The sequence below is a fragment of the Melospiza melodia genome, chromosome 8, assembly GCF_035770615.1.
Source record: "Melospiza melodia melodia isolate bMelMel2 chromosome 8, bMelMel2.pri, whole genome shotgun sequence".
Classification (NCBI taxonomy): domain Eukaryota; kingdom Metazoa; phylum Chordata; class Aves; order Passeriformes; family Passerellidae; genus Melospiza; species Melospiza melodia.
The window spans coordinates 39,552,393-39,574,285 of NC_086201.1; the positions used below are offsets into that span (position 1 = coordinate 39,552,393).

The 21,893-nt window shown below is 44.9% G+C and overlaps 1 protein-coding gene across 1 annotated transcript; it reads right to left on the reverse strand.

Annotated features, from left to right (window-relative positions):
• Window positions 1-125: 125 nt before the first annotated feature.
• MCM3AP (minichromosome maintenance complex component 3 associated protein) lies at window positions 126-21,748 on the reverse strand. Its single transcript, XM_063162801.1, has 28 exons — window positions 20,965-21,748; window positions 20,656-20,879; window positions 19,943-20,021; window positions 18,533-18,680; window positions 17,368-17,564; window positions 16,253-16,392; window positions 15,671-15,868; window positions 15,188-15,456; window positions 14,854-15,016; window positions 14,201-14,361; window positions 13,463-13,707; window positions 12,496-12,686; window positions 11,748-11,848; window positions 10,810-10,941; window positions 10,088-10,201; window positions 9,788-9,940; window positions 9,173-9,370; window positions 8,786-8,854; window positions 7,935-8,069; window positions 7,376-7,529; window positions 6,002-6,260; window positions 5,580-5,677; window positions 4,404-4,794; window positions 4,027-4,284; window positions 3,423-3,552; window positions 2,496-2,690; window positions 1,712-1,862; window positions 126-1,593 (listed from the first exon to the last, which is right to left on the reverse strand). The coding sequence occupies exons 1-28, from the start codon at window positions 21,731-21,733 to the stop codon at window positions 1,435-1,437; spliced, it is 5,481 nt and encodes a 1,826-aa protein (XP_063018871.1). The 5' UTR covers window positions 21,734-21,748; the 3' UTR covers window positions 126-1,434.
• Between the last annotated feature and the right edge of the window lie 145 nt (window positions 21,749-21,893).

Genomic DNA, 21,893 nt, shown 5'->3' on the forward strand with positions numbered 1-21,893 from the left:
TAAACGATAGAGGAGAAGCCAGAACAAGACCAGCCCCCTGGTAACAGACAGCAGCCACCCTCCCTACACCCTTCCCCCTTGAAAGCATCATTTACGATGAGCTTTTACAGAGGAATGAGGCCACCTTTCAAGCCACTGAAAATTTTATTAGGTACAAAACACAATTTACAGCAAATAGTATCAGCCACGTTCCCAAAGCTCCGTGGGTTTAGACAGCTGAATTTCATGTAAACTGAGAACATCAAAAGCAGGGCACACGCTTCCCTTCACACGGAACCAGTTAAACAACAAAATAAGCCCAACAAAAGCACATGGAGCAGGAACAGCCTTAAAGCACACCCTTTCCAATTTAAATTTATTTCAACTTAGCATTAAGATACTATTGCTATTTTGGGTTTAAGATAAATACTACAAATGAAATGCTATTTAAAAAAAAACTGTAATATTACTTTTTTGGAAGGCAAAGAGTTTCAGACTACTGAGGATTTCAACTTGGGTTGGGCAGGCAAGATTATCAGTTTAGTGCAGTAATTTATATTCAACCTGGCAGAAGGCTCTGTTTGAGAAAAACTGGCTGATTTTGTAAGAAAAAGAAAAAGATGAACTGTACTGGAGTACTGCAGATATGAAGTACATCTTTGAATTATTTACTGGGAATTAAACCAAAACCAAGAGCCTTCAATTTCCTAACGTAATGCAAAAAAAAAAAAAAAAAAAAAAAAAAAAAAAAAAAAAAAGAGGAACATTGTTTTTCCATAGCTGTTTACTGAAGACTGAAAGAAGCATCCTGTTTTCCAGCATGACATAGAATCTGTGGAATAAGCACCTCAGGTATTTTAATGCTGAAAACCTTGAATAAAATAGAACTTGGGCCCAGAACAACAAAAATCCTTCTGAATTTGCACTGAGCAACAAGAACTACAAAAATCATGGCCAAGTGCTGCTCCAACTTGAGAATGACCTTTTTGACATTCCTGGAAAGAGAATAGGAATTTTGAACCACAGTGCTGCTGCCAAGGCAGTTCCTGCATGAAGGAAGCACAGACTGACATAACATTTCAGGGACTGTGGCTATGGACAGCAATTGCTTCAATGTTCCCAGGGGCCCGTGCTACCCTACAGCTGAACCTGATGAAGCTGCGTTTACCCACAATGAGAGCTGGGAGAAAGAAAAACCACCACTGTCGTTTAAGGCATTCTAAGAAAAAGCATTTGACTCGTCTCTGTGCCTGTGGAGCAGAAAAGGAGAGAGTCCCAGACCATCCATGACACGCTCACGCTGTGCCCCACATGTGAGAAGGGCCCAGGCCCCACAGCTGCTCCATGTTCTCATCCCAGGAGAACACCTGCTTGTTCCGGAACATGGCCAGGAGTGCATCTGTTCAATCACCTGGACCTGGACTTCTTTCCTGAGTCTCCATGTCTCAGCTTGGCTCAAATGTCCACCATGTCCACCAGAGCAGAGAGGTGGAGCTCAGAGGCAGCCTCGGCCTCCTTGGTGGCTCTGAGGAGCTGCTGCAGGTGTTTGAGTCTATCCGACAGCACAGAGCTTTTCTCCAGCTCCGGAACCTTGTGTCCCTCCTGGCTCCCAGCCTGGGCAGAAGGAAATGAGATAAGACTGAGACTTTCTCCCAAGGTAATTCCCACTACAGGTTTTGCAGTTACTGCACTCCTCAGAGCTTTAGTTTAGCTCAGAACTGCCTTCTCTTACCTCTTGAGCAGCTGACATGGGACTCTTCACCAAGGGGCAGGTGGCAGCTGGGCTGGAGAGCAGAGACTGAGGGAGATAGAGAGGAAGACCCAGGAGATCCCCAAGGGGCTCCATATCCTCAGCTAGATATTGGTGCAGCTGCTCTTCAAACCTGGATGGGAAGGGCAAGAGCACCAGTCAGATGGCAGCCTGGCTTTGGCCCTGTAACCAGTGCATTACACTAGGAGGTTTTTTGGATTCAGAAGTATCTGACCTCCACAGCCATATTCAAAACAGTCTCATGTGCCCCACTGCAGCTATCAAAATCCATCACAGAGGACTGTGGTACAGAGAGGAGTCACACAGACTGAAGAGACTCAACTTATGGGAAGGCAGAAGAGACAAAAACCTCTTGGACCAACCTCAAAAGCTTTAGTTCTTCATCTTTGTGATCTGCAATGCTACAAACTGACACCCCAGAGAGGACTGTATAGACATTTGTGACACTGGGGGACACACAGACCACTGTACACACTGTCCTGCTTCAGTTCTGGTGGTGTGACTGACCATAGAGTTTCCAACCATTCCTGAGAATTCCAAGAATTTCTACCATCCTGGACTGTTCCCCTGTTGCACAAAGGAAATAGTAGGGAACTGCCCTGATGTCCTTGATGAAATCAGATGGAACTCAAGACAGCCAAGGCTCTTTTCTAGTACAGTTTAACTTCCTATTCCATCCAAGGTACAAATTGTTTACAACCCTGGGCTGAAGCTGCAAGGACAAGATGGTGCTCTGGGAACTTACCTCTTGTTTTCTACTTTTTCCAGTTGCAACTGTGCTAACAAACGCTCCTGGGCCAAGGATGTGTCTCTGAATTCATCTGTGCTTGGAATGCTCACTTCCTGAACTGGCAGCATGCTCATGCCAGAGCCATACTGACCTGGCACCATGGAGATACTGTGCAGTTTCTTAGAAGACTTGGGAGATTTTATCTTTGATCTGAAGAGGGGAGGAAAAAACAATAAACAAAACCACATTAATTGATATGAGTGTGTTGATTTTTCCTTCTTATCTTGAAGCTTGGAAATAGCAGGGAGTGAGAAGTGATCATTTTGAGAAATAATGCCCTTGTGCCAGGGTCCAACACAGCACCACCTGTGCATGGGATTAGAGAGGAACTAACTGACAGGAGCATAGGATTCACCCCAAACATCATTCACTACACAGCAGAGCTGCAGCTAAGCTGCCGAGAGAGAAGAGAGTGGCTTCCATCTGAACATGGCTAGGGAAGTGAGCTAGAATTGACATCTCAAACACTTTAAGGCATCCTTCCCCCTCAACCTATCATTTTCTCAGACTCACATTGTTTTCCCGCCATGATTTGCGGGATGCTTTGGGATGCTTTCAAGGGGGAAGGGAGTGGGGAGGGTGGCTGCTGTCTGTTACCAGGAGGCTGGTCTTGCTCCGGCCTCTCCTCTATCGTTTATCTGTTGATGGAGAACCTGGGGCACAACTCCAAAGCCTCAGCAGCAGGGTATTTTTTTGGCAGAAGTTAATTTCTACACTTTCAGCACTCCCCAAGCAATCCACTTCTCTGAGAGCTGTATAACTCTGTACAAATAAAATCTACTTCCTACTCTGTTTCAGCACAGCCTTCACATCATTTCAGGGAGATGTACACAAGCAGATATACCCAAGGAGGATGTCAAATGCTACTTTTCAGCACCCCACCTCTCATGGCCTTGCCGGATCTCCTCCTGTGTCCGCAGCCTGGCTTGGTCCCACGAGAAAGGCACAGTATAGTTCTTTAAGTGCTCCTTGAAGAAGTACACGCGAATCTGACCATCTTTGCTTACAGCTTCTGTGAATAAACCCAAACCCAACGTTTATCATTTGCACAGGTTTTCTCCTTCAGAAGAACAGCTCATTATTAAAAAGGCAATTTGGGGCAAGAGCAATTGTTTACTTTCAAACAGAGTCTGGGACAAGCTTCATTAATCAACAGAAGTCATAATTAACTGTGGGAGCCTGCCCTCCCTGCTGACACAGCTTCTGAAGGGTAACTCTTAGGCCTTTGCTTGATTCAAACCCTCTCCCATTGGGAGGGCAGGGCTGAAAGACTCTAACCAGAGCCACATTTGTAGTCAGAGGATCGAGTTAAGCCATAACCAATACTAAATACATGCTCCAAAGGGAAGACACATGCAGAATACAGCAGGACCACAGCTGCCTCCCTGCTACACATCACTTGCTCCTATATGGAAAGGCACCACTGGCAACGTGTTAAATACGATCACAAAAGAAGCATCATGCATGCCACAGCAGGATACAATACCTGGAGCAACAGGCAGTTTGGGAGGTTTCCAGTCTCTGAGTTTATGGTCAATACAGACTGCCAAGATACAATCCCAAGGGATCTCATCAACAGAAGGTCCATCTTCACCAGAGTTCCCAGTTGCTCTGGTTTTCCAGTTTTGGTAAGTTTTGCTCAGCATATTCTCCACCTGAGACTGGATCAGTGGTTGAGTGTGGGAAGAACTTGCAATCTGAGAGACATACTGAAAAATCATGTGGCAAACAGGATGCCAAGGAGCTGTGGAACAAAAAAAACCCGAAGTAAATTTCAAGAGTTTGTAACAAAACCAACACTGCACAGGCACATCTTGGAGAACAATGTGCTGCCAAGAAGATATTGGAGTGTGAAGTACTTACCGCCTAAAGGAGGCAGATCTAAGTATGGGATCTGGAAGGACAGCACAGCCTTCTTCAGCCAACCCAGGTGATCTGGCATGTTCCACTGCACGTGAGGCAACACCTTGTTACCCCCTGCTTCTGAAAACTCTGTGACAGGCCAAGACAAGTCACAAAAGTGCTCTGAGGATGCCACATCTGACAGGAACTGCAGCACACTGTTGTAGAGCTCTATGATGGCCCCAGGCTCCTGAGATGGCAGCCCAGCTAAACGCCTTTCCTTCCAGTCATGGTAGAAACGCTTGCCAAATTCTCCATCAATCCCATCCTCAATGTACTCCTGAAGGGTCTGGCTGCAGAGCTCAAGGGAGGCAGGACACTGGGACACCAGCCAGCCCACAGCCGCAGAGACCTACAACACAAAAGAGGCAGAGTTGGAAACTGCTCTGCAGTGAATGGGACATAAAGGATTCAACCCTAAGTTTGAATAACATTCTCCAAGAGAATATGCAGCAAAAGGCAAATAAATCAGGCATCATCATACTTATATTTACAACAATAATTCTCCAGCTAGGTGGCCACAAACTGAATTTCCACACAGCAAGCTCAGGAACAGACAAAGAAGAGGCTGTTCGCATGAGGTAGAGGTATGCAGTGGAATTCCCTGCTGCCAGATGCTGGGGTTGTTGAAAACTTATCCAGGAAAAATTGGACAGAATCACAGGAATTAGCCCAGGGTGACTATATCATGTCAGACTGTGGCAGTCCTTGAAGTGCAAACCTAAGTTTTGAGGGTTAATGGGGGAGCATCACTCCAGGCTTGTCAGGGAGAGATCTGTATGATTGTATTCCTGTACAGAACATGAGAGGTAGAGGCATCTCAGTCCCATCCACCAAGATGGGATAACTCTGGATGATCTCACAGCAGCCAGAACATCTACAAAGGGTCTTCAGCATTTTAGGACTAAGAGCTTAAGGCTAAAATGGTTTATCCACCAATTTACCAGCACTCCTCTGTTGGACAGCAACACAGGCAGGGCAGACAAGAGTGGGTTTAGGTAATCCATGAATTTTGGTCTCAGGGCAGTTTTCAGTATTTTATTTTTTTCCTTTTAAGAAATGCCACTGATCTCTGGTCAGTGAAAATAGAACAGTCACAAATAAGGGAAAATAATTCCTGCATCTTGCTGTTCTTACCCTTCTGGTGCCTTCTAAGTCATTGACAGAGCCTGGGAGCTCTACAACAGTGTAGTCTGAAATAAGATGGGCTGAAATCAAGTCCTGGAGCATCAATCCTTAAAAAATAAGAAAACTCATCATGTACACAGAGTAAGAACACATGTCCTTGGGCCATATGCTCTGCATTACATTCACTGCATTGCTGCTCCCCTCCATCTCTGCCCATAGACTCTCTGGATCAAATACTGTGTGTGAAAGAAAACTGGAAGCCAAAACTGGCAAGCTCTTAAGGCCTCAAGACTTTCAGGAAAGCTCTGGGATGTGCTGTACTTCATAGCCTCTTGCTTTAACTGTAACTAAGAGGCTGCACTAGTCACAAGACTTCTGCTTTGGGCAGCCCTAAACATTCATTGTTTCAAGACACAAAAATAATTACATACCATCTTCTACTTCTTTCTCCGCAGCCTCCTCTTTTTGACTAGGGACTAGAACCACCAAGGGAACTATGGGGTGGAAAGGTTTTGCCTGAAGCAGCTGTTTCAGCTGCAGCAAAGCTGAAAGCCAGTAAACATCATCTTCTGCAACATCTTCACTGCTAACTCGGGGGGGCAGGAGAAGAACGAGGCCACTGGTCCCAAGCAAGTCCTTTTGTGTCTCAGCCAAATCAAGTTCTGAGTCAGAGAGTGCACCATGTGCCACCTAGATAGGCAACAAAGATGACAACAAAAATATACCTGAACAAAGCTATTTCCACAGTAAAATCTGCAGTTTACTATCACTGCCACTCAGCTTTGACATCCTTTTCCTGGAGCTCTACACAACCTAAGACAACAAGCTGTTGTCAGGCCAACATGGATGCATCTGATAGGTGAGCTGAGCACAGAAGTGCGCTTCAGCACCTGCTTTGGGACCAGGAATTGATGATTCAGGTTCTACTACTACAGGTATTTCTCGGCTGATTGAAAACAGAGAAGAAACCCCATATTTTTCACACCTTTTCAATAACCCTATCCGTCTGTCTTAGGCTGGAAATGCAAGATGTGGCTGGGTGTGTTTATTCTATGCCATCTGTTAGACGTGGGGTGTTATCTTCTGTTAATTGGGCCACCTGTTAAAACTAGGCAGAGCAGTTTTCGTCATCTCTTTCACAAACCAGTCCTCCCTCTGGGAAATGTCCCTCCCTCTGGGAAATGTCTTCTGTTCATGGGCCATTGAGTGTCATTGCATGGCTGATAAAATTACATCATCCCCTTGTGAGGTGCTCTGCCCAGGGGGAGGAGCCAAACATTCCTTGCTGGATATAATCTGAGATTTGGAACACAACAGCCAGGCTTTCCCACTAGATTCCCAGAGGAACAGCTTTCTTCTCCACTGGATTCCCAGAGGAAGACTAGGCCCATCTACACCACTACTGAACCTTCAGAGGAAAACTCCACCCTTCTACGGGATCACTGCTTCAGCAGAACCACACCTGTGTCTGCAGGAGGACTACAGCCACACTTTAATGGGACTGCTACCAGCAACCTGACACACAGGGAGTCAGGCCATATTCTCACTCTGTCAGTGTTGTTTTGTATTACTGCATTTTTATTTTTATAGTTTCTTTTATTTTCTTTTATTTTTTCCTAATAAGCTACTGTTATTCCTACTCCCATATCTTTGCCTGAGAGCCTCTTAATTTGAAAATTTTATTAATTTGGAGAGACACCCTCCCAGTATCATCTCCCTCCATCTGACAGGACACAATATCCACTAGAAAAGAGCTCACCCTGCTTTTATGGCCTCTTAGATATAACGAAATTGTTCTCACCTACCTTTATACACACACTGACTTTAATGCTTCTGGTCCCCTGCATGCCAGGAGAACTAAATAACGTCAGCGTTTGAATTTTGCCTTCTGCATGTGAAGCATTTTTCTCACAGTTTCTGTGTCCCACAAACTTCGCTTTCAGCCAATCCATCAGTATCCTAGTAAACCAAAAATAAGGCTCTGAGAGGTTTTGTTGTTGAAACTGGCATTTTAGGGTTTTAGTATCAGCACCTCTAAGATACCACAATCTATCATAACCCTATAAATTTAGTTTATGATAAACAGACCTAATAAATAGCTATAAATTTTAATGAAATTATCTATCACGGTTTTGTTTTCAGTATGAGCAAAAGGAATTAAACAATGTTAAAGAATTCAGATAATTGTAATAAATTACAGCTATATTGTTTAGAGTACTCTGGAGGGAAAATAAAAAGCTGGAAATCTGAAATGGTACAGGCAAAATTACATCAAGAACTGTGTACTACTAATCTTCTTCTACCTAAGTAAAAGAAATCTGCCCTATTTGAGAAAGGGACCCAGCAACCAACTCTTCAACATACCTATTGGGATCATCCTTGGAATATTCATCATCACTGGGCAAAATCAAGAGTGCCTTCCAAAAAACTTGTTCTTGTTGAACTGGAATATGTTCCGCGATTAATGAGACAAGATCCAGGGGAGTCCAAGCTAAATCACTTAGAGAGAGACAAAAGAACAGGTGAAAAGATCCACCCCAGGGCTATTTCACAGCTGAAGAATGTCTGTCTTGCACTGAACAAGCTACAATACTATAGTGTATTGACCAGTTAATTCTTTGGATCTGTTCCTCATCCTTCAAGAACTGCAGCTGCTAAACCTGACCCATGAGCCTTACTCTGGGGATTTCAGGAGCACATGCGTACTGCTTCACTTCCACACTGATCCAACACACACCCAGGCCACTGGAGAGCATGAGGAGCCATGGGAAGCCAGAGACCTTCTGCTGCAGTTCAAATATCTCAATCAATATTTTCCGACCACAATCCAGGTCACTGATAGCTCATTTACTCCTCTACCCCCATAGCCCATCCCAGGCCCCATCCCATCCAGGTACAAAGTCACACCCCATATTACCAATCAGATCCTTAAAATTACACCCAGGAGGATCATCTGACCCAACATCTTCATTAATTGAATGAAAGGAGTCCCTGCCCATGGCAGGAGGATGGAATGGACAAAATGATCTTTAAGGTGCTTTCCAATCCAAACCATCCTATGATTCTATGAACTTCCTGTTCTCCTTATTTCAAAACACCCTCAGAAGCAAGGCTGCAAGCAGACATTCGGGCATGGTTAGCCATACCTTCTGGCCACTTCTGGTATCTCTCACACATCTGCTACAGCATGCTTCTAAAGCCAAAGCCCAACCTACCTTACCAACTGCTGGTAGAAGTGCTGAACTTTCATTTCATGCACTGTCTTGTTTCTCAGCAAGTTCAATCTGGAAATGAAATATTCTTAGTGGTATATTTTATGTGTATGTATATAAATATGTGTATAAACACATACTTTAAACAAATCTAAGAACACTGAGGCCTCGGAAATATTACAGAGGCCTCAGAATGTTGCTGTTAACAGAAAAATTTATTTGGATTTTCAGTCTTGGTCATGACATTTATGGAGAAAGTATTTTGGAAGTTATTTAAGAATAAACAGTTCTGCAAACCCACTATAACATTCACAATGAAAGAATTTTTGGTAACTTATCTTCCAAAAATCAACCAGATTTCCTACTGATGCCACTGGAAGTATCCCTTACCTTGTGCAAGAGATTCCTAGCTTTCCTCCATTCCCCAGGTTTACAAATCTCTTGCACAAATTCTCCATGGCTATAGGCCACTCTGCACTGGGCGACAGTGCTTTCAGTTGATGTTTGGAATCCAAGCCACAGGGAGCAGCTGGAAATGCCCTCATCTGACGTTTCAACTTTGTCCGAGCTACCACTGCTTCCCTCCACCTTTGGAAAAGAACAGATAAATAGGTCACATTAATGAACTCTTCTGCAGACCTCTGTCACCAGATATTTGTAAAATGAACACCACAACAACCACAACACACTGAGCATATGGGCAGGAAAACCAGTGATCAGCAGAAACAATACAAGACTAAACTACTACAAGTTTCCAGACAGAATGAAGCTGGAATCTCCTACCAAGTTCATTACCTGACTACAACAAGATGTGATCCCCTCCCCACATACAGTAATTTAGCAGAGGCTGGTACTAAGACTGTAAGGTCTACCTTTATCAAGGAGATAAGACAGAAAAAACTGTCTCAGAAAGAACACAACCAGACAGTGGTAGTTCCATCTCTGTTAACTGCTCCATGCCAACGCTCCCAAGTGAAGTAGCCGTGTCCCAGGGTGGTAACTCACCGTTGTAAGTATTTGCAGAAACACTGGAGCTCCTGAAGAGTTTCCTTGGCAATCTGGAAAATCTCATCCTCCAGAAAGAGCTCCATGAAATGGCCACACACTTCCTCTGAACAACGGGTAATTCGGGCTTGTCTGTCTCTTTCTAAGGCGCATCTAGTTCCAAATAAAACAAACCAAGACTGCTAAGGTGAAGACCTCCAGCAGATGCCAATTCAGTGGGCTGAGATGCAAACAGCAAGTCCATGACATTTAGGAAACTCTTGGGAAAGCAAACTACTGCATGCAGCACATTGTACATACCTTAACTCATTGACTGAAGCTTCTTTAACACTCTCCTTTATAACTTCTTCCATTAATTCCATACCCAGCAACTGGCTCAACTGCTTTATTAACTCTTCTCTTTCCTGCTTTTGCCTGGAAGGACAAAGAAAAACTTTACGTTGGCAAGCTTGCTGTTTGGTTACACAAGCACTACATGCAGTTTGTCTAAAATTATTTCCCTCTATCTGGTTTCTAAATAAACAGCTTTGCATGGAGGCAGGTTTCCCTTAAAAACACCTTAAGCAACCCGATCTACTGAGTGGCATCCCTGCCCATGGCTGAGGCTTGGAACTAGATGATCTTTATGGTCCTTTCCAAAGCAAACTATTCTAGGATTCTATTTATTCTTATCCCAATAAGCTACAAACAAGTAGCTCGCTCAGAAGGAAAAGTTCCTGCATACAGAGGATGCATGTCCCCCTCTGGAAGCTCTGGATAAATTAAAGTTCCTAAATTTCCCACCCACCATTTTCACCATGGCTCTGAGGCAACCAAAATGCTAACCAGCAGATCACCCAAGAATGCAGAGGGAGTCCTGCCTGTACAATCCCAGGGAAGTTCAAGGTGAGACTATTCTGCCACCATGGCAGAAAGACAAAGGCCTTGAGCAGAGGCACAAGGACTCAGGCTGGCACCAGCTGTCCTTACATTGTCTGGGGTCTACCCAGCCCACTGTGCCCACAGCCAAAGCAGTGCCTCACCTCTCCTCCTCCACTCTGCGCCGTTCCTCCTGAACACGCTGCCTTTCCACACTGAGCATGTTTCCAGACACTTCTCTGAGGATCTTCCCCATCACTTCAGTCACAAGTTCCTCAATGGTGGCCTCTGAAGCACTGTGCAGAAACAGCAAATCACTTCTCAAAGCCTGAATTGTTTCATTCAAAGCCCCAGGTCTATATTTTCTCAGCCACACCTTGCTCTCTGTGGTGGGCTGACTCCAGCCATTAGCCAAGCACACACACACTGATACTGGCTCACTCCCCTCCCCACATTGGGACAGGGAAGTAGGAAGAAAAAAGGAAAACTGTGGATGGAAATAAATACACACTGTAATACATAAGGGCAAAACTCCCACTCCCCCATCAAGCAAAGTTAATGCAGCCAGTCATCACTTCCCATGGGAAGAGCAATACCCAGACAGTACCCAATCAATGTCCACCCTGGAAGCCACAAATCTCCAACTTCTTCCTCTAACCCAGTTTTATTGCTGACCATGACATCACAGGGAATGGACGTTAGTCGGCCTGAGTCAGCTATCCCATTCAAACAGCGCTGGAACAACAACTGTTTGGGTCACATCCCACATCTATGACTCTACCAACTGCCCTGGAGAGAAAATTTATCAGAAGCAGAGAAGCAGCCAGATCTGGACCTGCTCCTCTTGTCCCCCTTTGGGCACCTTCCCTTCCATAACCAGGCAAAGCTTCCAGAGGTTTGGGTCAGCCTTCCCTTAAGGCTAGAGCTGGGATGTGGCAGACATCTGAAGAAAGGTCTGCTTTCCCTTCCACTGCATCAGTAACATAGTCTCCATCACAGACCTGGCAGTGCTTAGTTTTACCATCTTCACACATGGTGCTGCTATGGCAAGGGGCAACTGTGGTGACAGACTCCAGGAGAACCTGCAAGAAATGCTCTTTACCAGATAGCAGCAGCCACGTAAGCTACTCCTGCTCTGCCCACTTCTCTGCACTCTCCTTCGAGGACATCGTGCACAAGCCCATCCACCACTTCAGCAATGTCCTGCAACACAGCAGAAGAAGCAGCTGAAACAAGGTGTAGTCCTTCTCAGGAGTAAACTGGGAGTAAGGTTCTCCAGCCTTCCTTAACTGACTGTAATTCACAGCAGCACCTGTATTTCTGCTTACAAACTGAGCAAACTTAACCAAACACAACAGCCTGCAAACTTCAGACTATTTAGACTATCTAAAAGGTTAGTAACAGCACAGAAACAAAAGCAGATTTTTGTACTAAATATGGGCAAATCAATTCAGGAAACCATAACTGAGGAGAGACTCGTATTTTCTTACCGTAGACTTCCATTCTAGCTGATTTAATTCCAAATTATCAGGTCTACCCTTCACTGAAATTTGCCATTATCTAGGTAGAATATGACAACAGTACTGTACAAAGCAATGAGACTCTGAGACCAGTTCAGCATCAGCATACAAAAACTTGTGTGGGAGGGAGAAAAACAGCACAGGTAGATGCGGTACACATTCAAGACCCAGCATTAATGGTCACGTACCCACAGCAAGAAACTTCTGTCATGTCTCTTTTGACATACATGCATGTTACAAAAAAATTAAATACCCTAAGAACTTGGTTACCTTTTGTTATATTTCACAGATCTTTCCCAAATATTTCCTGATGGGTTTAGATTTCCCTACCTCATCTGAGTAACCAGGCTGAGGCTTTGAAGGGGGAGGCTCAGGCTGTGCAGCAGGCTGGGAGATGGGCTGTGCAGAGGGTAAGACTGGCACCAGCTGACGAGGCAACAGCGAGGGCAGAAGATGAGATGGAGACTGGACTCTCACTGCTGTGGCCTCTAAATCCACACCTCTGCTTTCCACTCTTCCTTCTTGGGAGGGAAAAGGAGAAAAATTAAGGAAACCACATCAGTCACAAACAGAAGCAATTTTTTTCTTCAAAAAACTGGCTTGTCTGATAAAACTCAGTAGGTCATAAAATAAACCCATAAGAGCAGTTTGCTGCCTTAAAGTTATATCACTGAAATTAATTTACATTTATGAATATTTTATACAAAACATTTAAACATTTAATTGCACATTACCCTCATTATCAAGCACATGTATTTCCAACAAAGCAACTGTTTTAAGTCAGGCACACCTGGCACCTACACACACTATCTGTATTCCAGCAAGGACAGAAAAGCATACATTCAGCTAACCTGAAAACTGACATGTTTATACACACAGAGGCAACAAACACCTGCAAATAAAAAATATGCAAACTGCAAAGGGAAGTTGGTTTTCCAAAGTAGTCAAACATTTGTTATTTCACTTATATTGGCAAACTTTGGCTCAATAGAGAATTTTCTGAATTGGGAAATACATTTTATTAATCAGGTTGTTCTTGGCTTTTACTGATACATAAATACACCTCAGCAACCTGGTCTAGTTGAAGGTGGTGGAACTTGATGCCATGTCAGGTGTTGGAACTTGATGTGCTTCAAGGTCCCTTCCAACTCAAACCATTCTGTAATTCTCTTGCAATTTAAAATCTAGTCCTTTCACTACATCTAAATTATCATGCAGTTTCAATCTCTGAGCCACAAACAGCTTCTGCCTTGACAGTGTAATCTGAGCAGTACCTAAAATGCAGGTTTGCTCTCACCTGTTGCTTCCACACTGGGTTTTTGGCTACTGCTGGCCTGATCCACAGAGGTGCTTCCACCAGTGTATTTGTTCTGCCCATTGAAGCTGGACACAGGCACATGATGGGGCACTGGGGGCAAGGGCCCCCCGTTCACAACCTCGCCAACAGAGACAGTGAGCTTCTGGCTGACAAACAGGGATTTCCGTGGCTTGGGTAATCCATCTGGCTCCAGGAAAGCTGAGCGATTCAGCTCCATGTAACCACTGGGGAAAAACCAAAAAGTGACAACCAGGCATATGTCCACAAAACTCTGGTAATCTACAGGTTTTCAATTCTGAAACTTATTGGTTCGAAACAGAATGTTGACAGGAATAGATGACTAACTGGCATCCTCAAGGGATTTTTTTCCTTTCCCAGTCTCTCAAAATTCTGAGTTTGGATGAACACACCTTACAATGCATGGATTTTCATGGCAGACACTTTTCATGCAGACACTTATCTGCAGCAAGGTTATCTATGAACTGCTGTCCTCCAATATCCTCTAACAGTTGGTTTGCACTGTTCAACTCCAACCTACTCTATAGGCATCACTATAATGCCAGTTTCCCATGAAACAGAACTGTGTCCTTATCTCCTATGGAGACCCACGCCCTGTTCTTGGCCCATTCTTTCCAACTTTCAGGAACAGCTCCTCCACATTACCCTCTTTGCTTGACATCAGTCTCCCCCACCAGGCATCACTTTCCTCACACTCACCCATCTGATACACTCAGGCCATAATAACTTATAAAATCAGTTGCCTCCTCGCAGTCTTTGAACAACAGCATGCGGACGAGGTGGTCCAAGGGGAACGCTGTACTTCTCTGGGTGCTCACAGTGTAGGCAATATTGAGGGATTTGAGACCATCCTTACGAATCTGGGGGAAAAGAAAAAGCCACATAACTACTAGGAGAGAACCCAAAATAAACCATAAAGTGTACAATAAACGTGATAATCATGTTTAAATGCACCAATACTTTGCTTTCTAGTTTCTGTTCCTCTTTCATGATACTTGTTTTGAGCATATCCCTTTGTGATTCTTCAGCAGAAAAAACCTTGCAAAGTCTTCTGAAAGTGCAGACTCATATTTCTTTGCAGGACTCTCAGGCCTGCTTCTCTGCTTCCCAATTGTGTTTCAGGGAAATATTTATTTGTATACAATTACAAGAAAAAAAAAGAACATTTCAGTATTTGCCTTTCATATCACAGCAGAAAGGTCCTGATAAATTTTTTAGCACTTCTAAAGAAGTAGTAACAATATTATCTTTATGGCTCAATATCTACTAATTTTTTTATTGATTTCCCCTTAAATCCCAGCCTGTCTTACTCATTAAATAATTTAAAAAACATCCATCTGTTTTTTCCTCACCTGGTTGAAATAACAGTGTAAGAGGCAGGCATTCAGATAGGAAGCTGCTTGCACTAGCTTGAAAAACCTCACAAAATTGTTGCTGTTTAATGCAGCAAAAGCTTGAACTGCAAATCTAACTTCCGGTGAGTTTCTAACCTCTGGATGAAATTGTTGAACTTCTCTGTGGAGACAAAAGACAGGGACAAAACTTTTGCTTCACTACTGAACAATCAACAGCAACTTGCAACAGCAAAGAATAAAAATCAAGAGCATTACAATTTGTCTGGATTTAATTCTAAACTCAATTCTTCCCAGAAGTAAAGAGAGAAAACAAATGATGTCTTGTTCTCACCTGAGAATATCACCCTTGTTCAGATTCAGCAAGACGTTATAACCTCGGAACTCTGCTTCACTCTTGCAGAAAATCCCCTTGTTAGCTAAGTCCTGATACATCTCCTTCAAGCTCTGCAGGCATTTAGTCATGTTCTCATTGTTAATTTTAGCATCAAAGGAGGACATGGGCTCTTCACACAAGTGGTGAGCACAGTGGATATGAAAGCGAGTGCACTTCTCAATCAGAGACACCATCAGCGGGTTGCAGAGGTGTTGCTGGGTTATATCCTAACAGAATGAAAAAGAACACATTACATGTATTTTTCAACTAGTTGAACAGTGCAGTCACCTGGCACTATCACTGGAAAACCCATTTCACTGTGCTTTGAGTCACTCTGCAATTCAAAGCATTTCAGCAACTATTGCTTATTCCTTCCTTTTTTTACAGCATGATGGGATCTTTTGCTTTTTATCACCAAACACCTCCACCCACAGTGCTTACCTTTCTTATTCCACGAGTTCTGTTCCAGACAAAATCATACCATTCCCGGTAGTTTCCTTCTCCTTGATCCATAATATTTGTCACTAAATAGTCCATGGTCATGCTCAGTACCTCAGAGGGTCTCAGTTCATGGGGCAAAGGTTCCTCCTGATCTGCTGAAGACCTGCTATATTCCTTGATTGCCGCTGCATGATCCACCTGCAAGAGGTGAGGAAAAGAATAAAAACCTAAATATATACAACTTCCCAGCAGTAAAGAGGATTTCATCCCACCTATGCCTTTAACTTCAGTAAGGAGTTGACTATTGAAGTGTTGACTTAGTCTCAAACTCATAACCTTTAAGACAATATATAGCTATAGACAATTACATATAATATGTAATTACAGCTTTAGAAGTATAGTCCTAAATAATTGAATAAAAGACATGACAGAGTGAAAAAGCAAATCTTGTTTTCCAGAATTCAAAGGCATTAATTAAACAGCCTACAGAATTTTTGTACCAGAATTACCCCTGTCACCAGCTAAACAATATTGACAGCTCCAATGAGCATGAGACATACTGATATCCTGGGAATCTCATACCTTATCAGTGCCTAGAAGCAATTCAAAGATGCTGAGCTGGTTTCTTGTCTCCCTCATGTAACGCTCCTTTTCAGGACACATATCTGGGCAAGTACCAACAACAGTTTTTGCTTTGCCAAGATCAGTCCTTTTTATTCGAGCTAAAAAAAAACCACAGAAAAAAATGAACAAACACTAAGCATCCCTTGGGTCTTGGGTTTTTTTCTTCACGATAAGCTATTACCCTGATGTGCCAAAACATCCCTGAGCATGCAAGACTGTACCCAAACTTTGGTATAGTCACAAATGGACAAGGATGGGGGCTCTCCCCACTCTGAGGCCTGTCCAAGTATCGCACATATTGTGAGTTTTGCTGAAAAGACCGAAGCTTTAAAAGACACATGCTGTTTGCTGTCCTAAAGAACAGCAAATTCAAAATTCTGAATTAAGTGGACAAGAAGTCCATAAATATTAAAAAAAATAAGATCTTAAATTAGAAATAGGATCAGTTTCGAAACTGCAAGAAAAGCATGGAAGGTGTTACAATCACCACTGTGAAACAAAAGGACATCTCTTGAAATAATTCTCAGTTGTGTAATATTTGAATTTGGAGAAATACTAGAGGTACTGGCACAAGTTGCTCAGAGAAGCTGTAATAGCCCCACACCTGGAAGTGTTCAAGGCCAGACTGGATGGGGCTTGGAGCAACCTAGGATAGTGGAAGGTGTTTCTGCCTATGCCACAGGGGTGGGACTGGATGAGCTTTAGGGCCCTTCCCAACTCAAATAATTCTGTTATCTGTGGTCCTGCAAAATGCAGTTAAGGCTTTGGGTAACCTCCTTTAAAGAGTCTCTAGAGAAGCAGATCTCTCTATGTGCCCTCCTTCACAGAAGATGGACATTCACCCTTCCCTTTACACAAGACATTGCATGTGCAATAAATAGAACAGATTTGTGTGTTTTACAAGAAAAAAAAAAAACAGAAAATAATACTCTAGGAGAGTATTTTATAGACGGTTCCACATTAAACTCTCTTTTAAGCCATTTCCATAATATCCCAACAGCTTTGCCACAAAACCCAAACACTTCTTTCCAGCAGAGAAGCAGATAACACACTCATTAACTTATGTTAATTACCTTGTCGCATGATTTTGTCCCTCTGGTCCAAGAGCCTGTATCTCTCTTCAGATGTCTCAGCCACCAATCCCACCAGGTTACTGAGAGATGACAGCGAAGCTCCCAAGCCCTCTGAGCTCTGCCCTTCAGAACTGGAATCAAACAGCTCTGCTTCAAACTGCAGTGTCTTTCGAAGGCCAGGCTTCTTTGCTGGAGAACTAAAGAAGAAGACTTTTCTATTAATAATAATATGTTAGCACATGCCCTGGTCTCAATCAGTTCACTGCTATTTAGGATGCCAGCATCTCTTCAGAAGAGTATTTTGTTCACAGGGAAACATGAACAATGTATGGATGTGCTGTGCTAACACCAGCTCCGGGAGTCAATCTGGTTAAATCCTCAGCGCTGCCCTGACAATGCTGCCAAGAGTTCTGGCATTGTGGAGAAAGTCCTAACAGAAAAGGACTTACTGAAAGTGTCATAGAGGAGACAGAAATGGATGGATTTTGTAGCATTTTGCAACACTATGGCACAGCATTGTATTTTAAGTTAGGAACTGGCTTGCTGGAGACAAACCCAATTTTCTTTCTACAGCAACAGAGATTATTAAAAGATTTTACACGGTCAAACACAAACATGCTTTTTAAATCAAGGAATACTGATTCCTTCATAACATATTACTAATTTTATAGTTATGTGATTACACATATCAAATTACTTTTGTCAGACTAGAGGTGTGACAAAGATGACAATCTTGCCACTTCTGTGACTGCCATCAACCAGGAAGACTTCTCACTTGAAGTGAGACAATGATCCAAACTACTCCAAAAATGAGACCCTCATTCCACAGAGCTCTAATTGCCTCCAAAGGAAACTGCTTGCTTGAGAAGCTCATTGTATCACAACCACAAACAGCGTCATTACTGCTCAGTCCTAGTTGGGCTCAGCACTGTTTGTTCGCTTCCCTCATGCCTCAACTTTCACCAAAATAAAAGACCCTAGTAAGCCATTAGGAATATCCTTCTGACAAAGTGTGAGAGCTGAGTGCTTCTAATTCAGACAAATCAGAAAAGAAGGGAAGCAGCCTCCCTGAAGAGAACGTGACTATATTTGGCACACAGTGATCACTGTTTTTCGCCAAGCTCCCCATATCCTGCCAGGTGGATTCCCAGAGGGGAGGACATACCTTCTCCCAGGCATGACACTGCTAGCAGAAGATCTTATTAAAGGTTTTCTGAGAGGGGAATGCTGATAGCTTTGCTCTTCACTGCTTTGTCTTCCTTCATCTTCACCTGCTTTCTTCTCCTTGGATGAAAATTCCCTTTTTGCTGGACCTGAAATCACACATAAATATGAAACCAGGTACCTGCCAAGTAGTTTAAGCAATAGCTTTTTCTTTACCCCATGGAGGTGGTGATGAAAACTAAGACTCCCAGTCTTGTACATGCATGCAAAACTTCCACAACAATTTGTACTAGGAGCTATACCAAGTTTCCACCAATTGCTGTAAAGGTCATTGTTCTATAAAGAATCAGTATTTTTCAAGACAATATCACTTAGCAATAATGGTAATTAGCAATAAATAGTCTAATCCTGAACTGAATCACAGTTCTCTCAGATTTGCAATATAATCCACAAGCCATAACTCCCAATGGGATACAAAATCCATTTCACCTGCGCAAATCACAGTTCCAAGTGCTCCTACTGAAAGTATTTATTTCACGTATCCAAGCACAGACTCAGGCTGGCATGAATTAACACCTGCAGGAAGGGAGAATTTCTTCTTCCAGAGACCATTTTTCTACCTGTATTTTTCCAGCTGGATTTCTTGAACCCTCCAAGAATAGTTATTTTGGAATGCTGCCATAGACATAACACCATGATAAAACTACACGGGCAAAGAGGCAGCCCTAGAGCTGCTGCTTCAAGATGTTAATTTCGAGGAGACAACTCAGCAGCTATTTGTTTTCTGGAAGGCAAGGCTGTGGTTGGTCAAAGCTGAGGTGAACCATCCGTGTGCTGGCAGCTGAAGTGCACCCACGGGCTAGGTGCACTCCAGGCACACACACTGCATTCATGGAGCAAAAGAAAAGGAAACATTTGACATTATAAGTATTCCTTTGGGGACTGAACAATCTCCTCTTGCCCTAATACCAAGCAGGGTCTGGAATTCAGGTTTCCCACTTCTAAATTCTGTAGGTTATTCTCTTTTTTTGGTTCAAACGGTGTCTAACTATTGATGCACAGAACAGCAATGTCAGCAGACACTGCAGAGATTCTCAGGACACTTTCCTTAGATTGGTTCTCAGAACCTTTTCCTGAAAGCCAGAAGTTCACATCCCAGTCCATGATCTGAGGCAGGCAGCAAGGCATTTCAGACTGGGTTTTCTTATACCCCTAAAGAATATCCTACTTCTGGACAAAAGTACAAAGATGAACATCACCATATTGCTATTGTATATTGCATCAAGGATTCAACCATGATATTGCCTAGTAAGAGATAATTTAGGTATATCATCCTCAGCACGTCAAGGAAAAAAAGAGCAGTTGGCACGCTATTTATACATCATTCAGTAGTCTGGAAACACAGACTTACTTGTTTTCTTCTTTTGCCAAAATGTTACTATGTCTTTGTGCAACTCTTTCGCTTTTTTTCTGGCCAGAACTGCAGAGGACTGAAAGGAAACAAAAGAAGAGCACGGAAACCTATTGGCATCACAACACAGAAACACACAGTGAAGCCTTTGCAAGAGAAACATTTACTAATCCCCAAAAAATTCTGGTTGCTGCATTTTAACTTCACTTAAGACCTACATGCAATCAGCTGAATTGGTCTCCACAACAAAGTGTTGCTTTTCTTCAAACAAGAGTGTAGTTTTCACTACTGCTGGCCCGACCCCAAGCACTCAGATATAAGTCTTTCTTCATAGAATCAGAAACTGGATTGGGTTGGAAGGGACCATTCAGCTACATCTCCCTGCCCCCTGCCTTGAGCAAAGACACGTTCCACTATACCAGGCTGCTCCAAGCCTCATCTAACCTGATCTCAGACATTTCCGAGGATGGGGCAGCCACACCTCTGGGCAACCTGTGCCAGGGCCTCATCACCTTCAAATAATTTCTTCCTAGCATCTAACTCCTCTTTTAGTTTACACTGTTTCCCCTTGTCCTCTTCCAATCTGTCCCTGTAAAAAGTTGCTTTCCCTCTTTTTTGTAAGCCCCTTAAGACACTGGAAGGGGCTCTAAGGTACCCCTGGAGGCCTCTCCAGGCTGAAAACTTCCAAGAGTTATGCCACTTCTGATACTCACATGATCAAAAAAGTGGAGAACAGCCATTTTTTTATTGCGCCTGGTCATGATCCGGCGAACTTTTGCGAACTGGCCGAAGTGTTTTTCCAGCACAGTCCTGTCGTTCAGGTAGTCAGGGATGTTCTTGCACTGGACAGCCGTCAGCTCGGCGGCTGGCAGGCCCCCCAGCCCCTCCGTGCTCTCGCTGCCGCGGCTCCGGCGAGGAGGGGCGGCGGGGGCCGCATCTGCGACGAAAAGGAACGCGACAGCAGTCAGCAAGCGGGGAGACACCCGGGCGGCAGGGCTGCCCCCCACCAGACCCCCGCCCACCTTCTCGGGCGGGCTCCCGAGCCTCGGCCGGCGGTGGCTCCTCGGCGGGTCCCCGCTCGGCCTCGGGGCCGTCCCCACGCTCCCGCTGCTCCCGGGCCTGGCTGCGCAGCAGATCCTCCAGCGTGCGGCCGAACAGGATCCCACCGCGGGGCCGGCTCAGCATCACGGCCCGCTTCTCCGGCGGCGCCGCTGCTCGCCCGCCCGCCGCCGCCCGCCGCGGCGAGCGCTCCCGCTCCTCCTTCCGCTTCAGCCCCTTGGACGGCGGCTCCCCCGGATCCTCCGGCAGCACCCTCAGACCTCTCTCTTCCGGCCGCCCCAAAGCGGCAACGGGACGTGAGAAACAGAAAGGCTCCCGCGCCACCGCCGCCTCGGGGCCCGTCTCGGACGAGAAGGCGAAGGACGACGAGAAAGTAAAGGCGGCGGGGGCAGCCGGGCCCTTCTCCGCCTCGCCGCCTGACAGAGGCTTGAAGGCGGCGGCACTCTCGGGCGCCTTGAAGCGGAACTCAGGAGCGGCGAAGACACCGCCGCCCCCACTTGACGCTTCGCTGGAGGTCGGGAAGCCGCCCAGGCTGGTGGGCGGCCTGAAGCTGAATCCCGCGTTCCCCGCCGGGGCCGGAGCCTGGCCCAGCGCGTAGGGTGGCGCGAAGGTGGCGGCGGGCGCAAAGGGAAGGCCGGCGGAGCCGCCGCCCTGGCCGAACACGGCGGGCTGCCCGAAGCGCAGCGGCGGCGGGAAGGAGGGCGGGCTGCGGAACGGACCCCGCGCCGACATGGCTGCGGAGGCGGCCTCGGACCGCCGGACGAAACGCGCCCCGCATGCGCAGTGGGGAGAGGCCCTAGCCATGGGGCGGAGAACGGCGTGCAGGGGAAAAGTGGGCGGGACTAGGCGGCAGCAGACCGATAGGGGCGGGAAGGCGGGTGGGAGCAGCGTT

Excerpts from the sequence above, each read along its gene's own strand:
- MCM3AP (XM_063162801.1), bottom strand. The coding sequence starts at position 21,733 with ATGTCGGCGCGGGGTCCGTTCCGCAGCCCGCCCTCCTTCCCGCCGCCG. Across the intron at positions 15,017-15,187 it reads AACAAGGGTGATATTCTCAG|AGAAGTTCAACAATTTCATC; the intron begins GTGAGAACAAGA and ends TTGTCTCCACAG. Across the intron at positions 13,708-14,200 it reads GGCCTGAGTGTATCAGATGG|TGGTTACATGGAGCTGAATC; the intron begins GTGAGTGTGAGG and ends GTTTTTCCCCAG.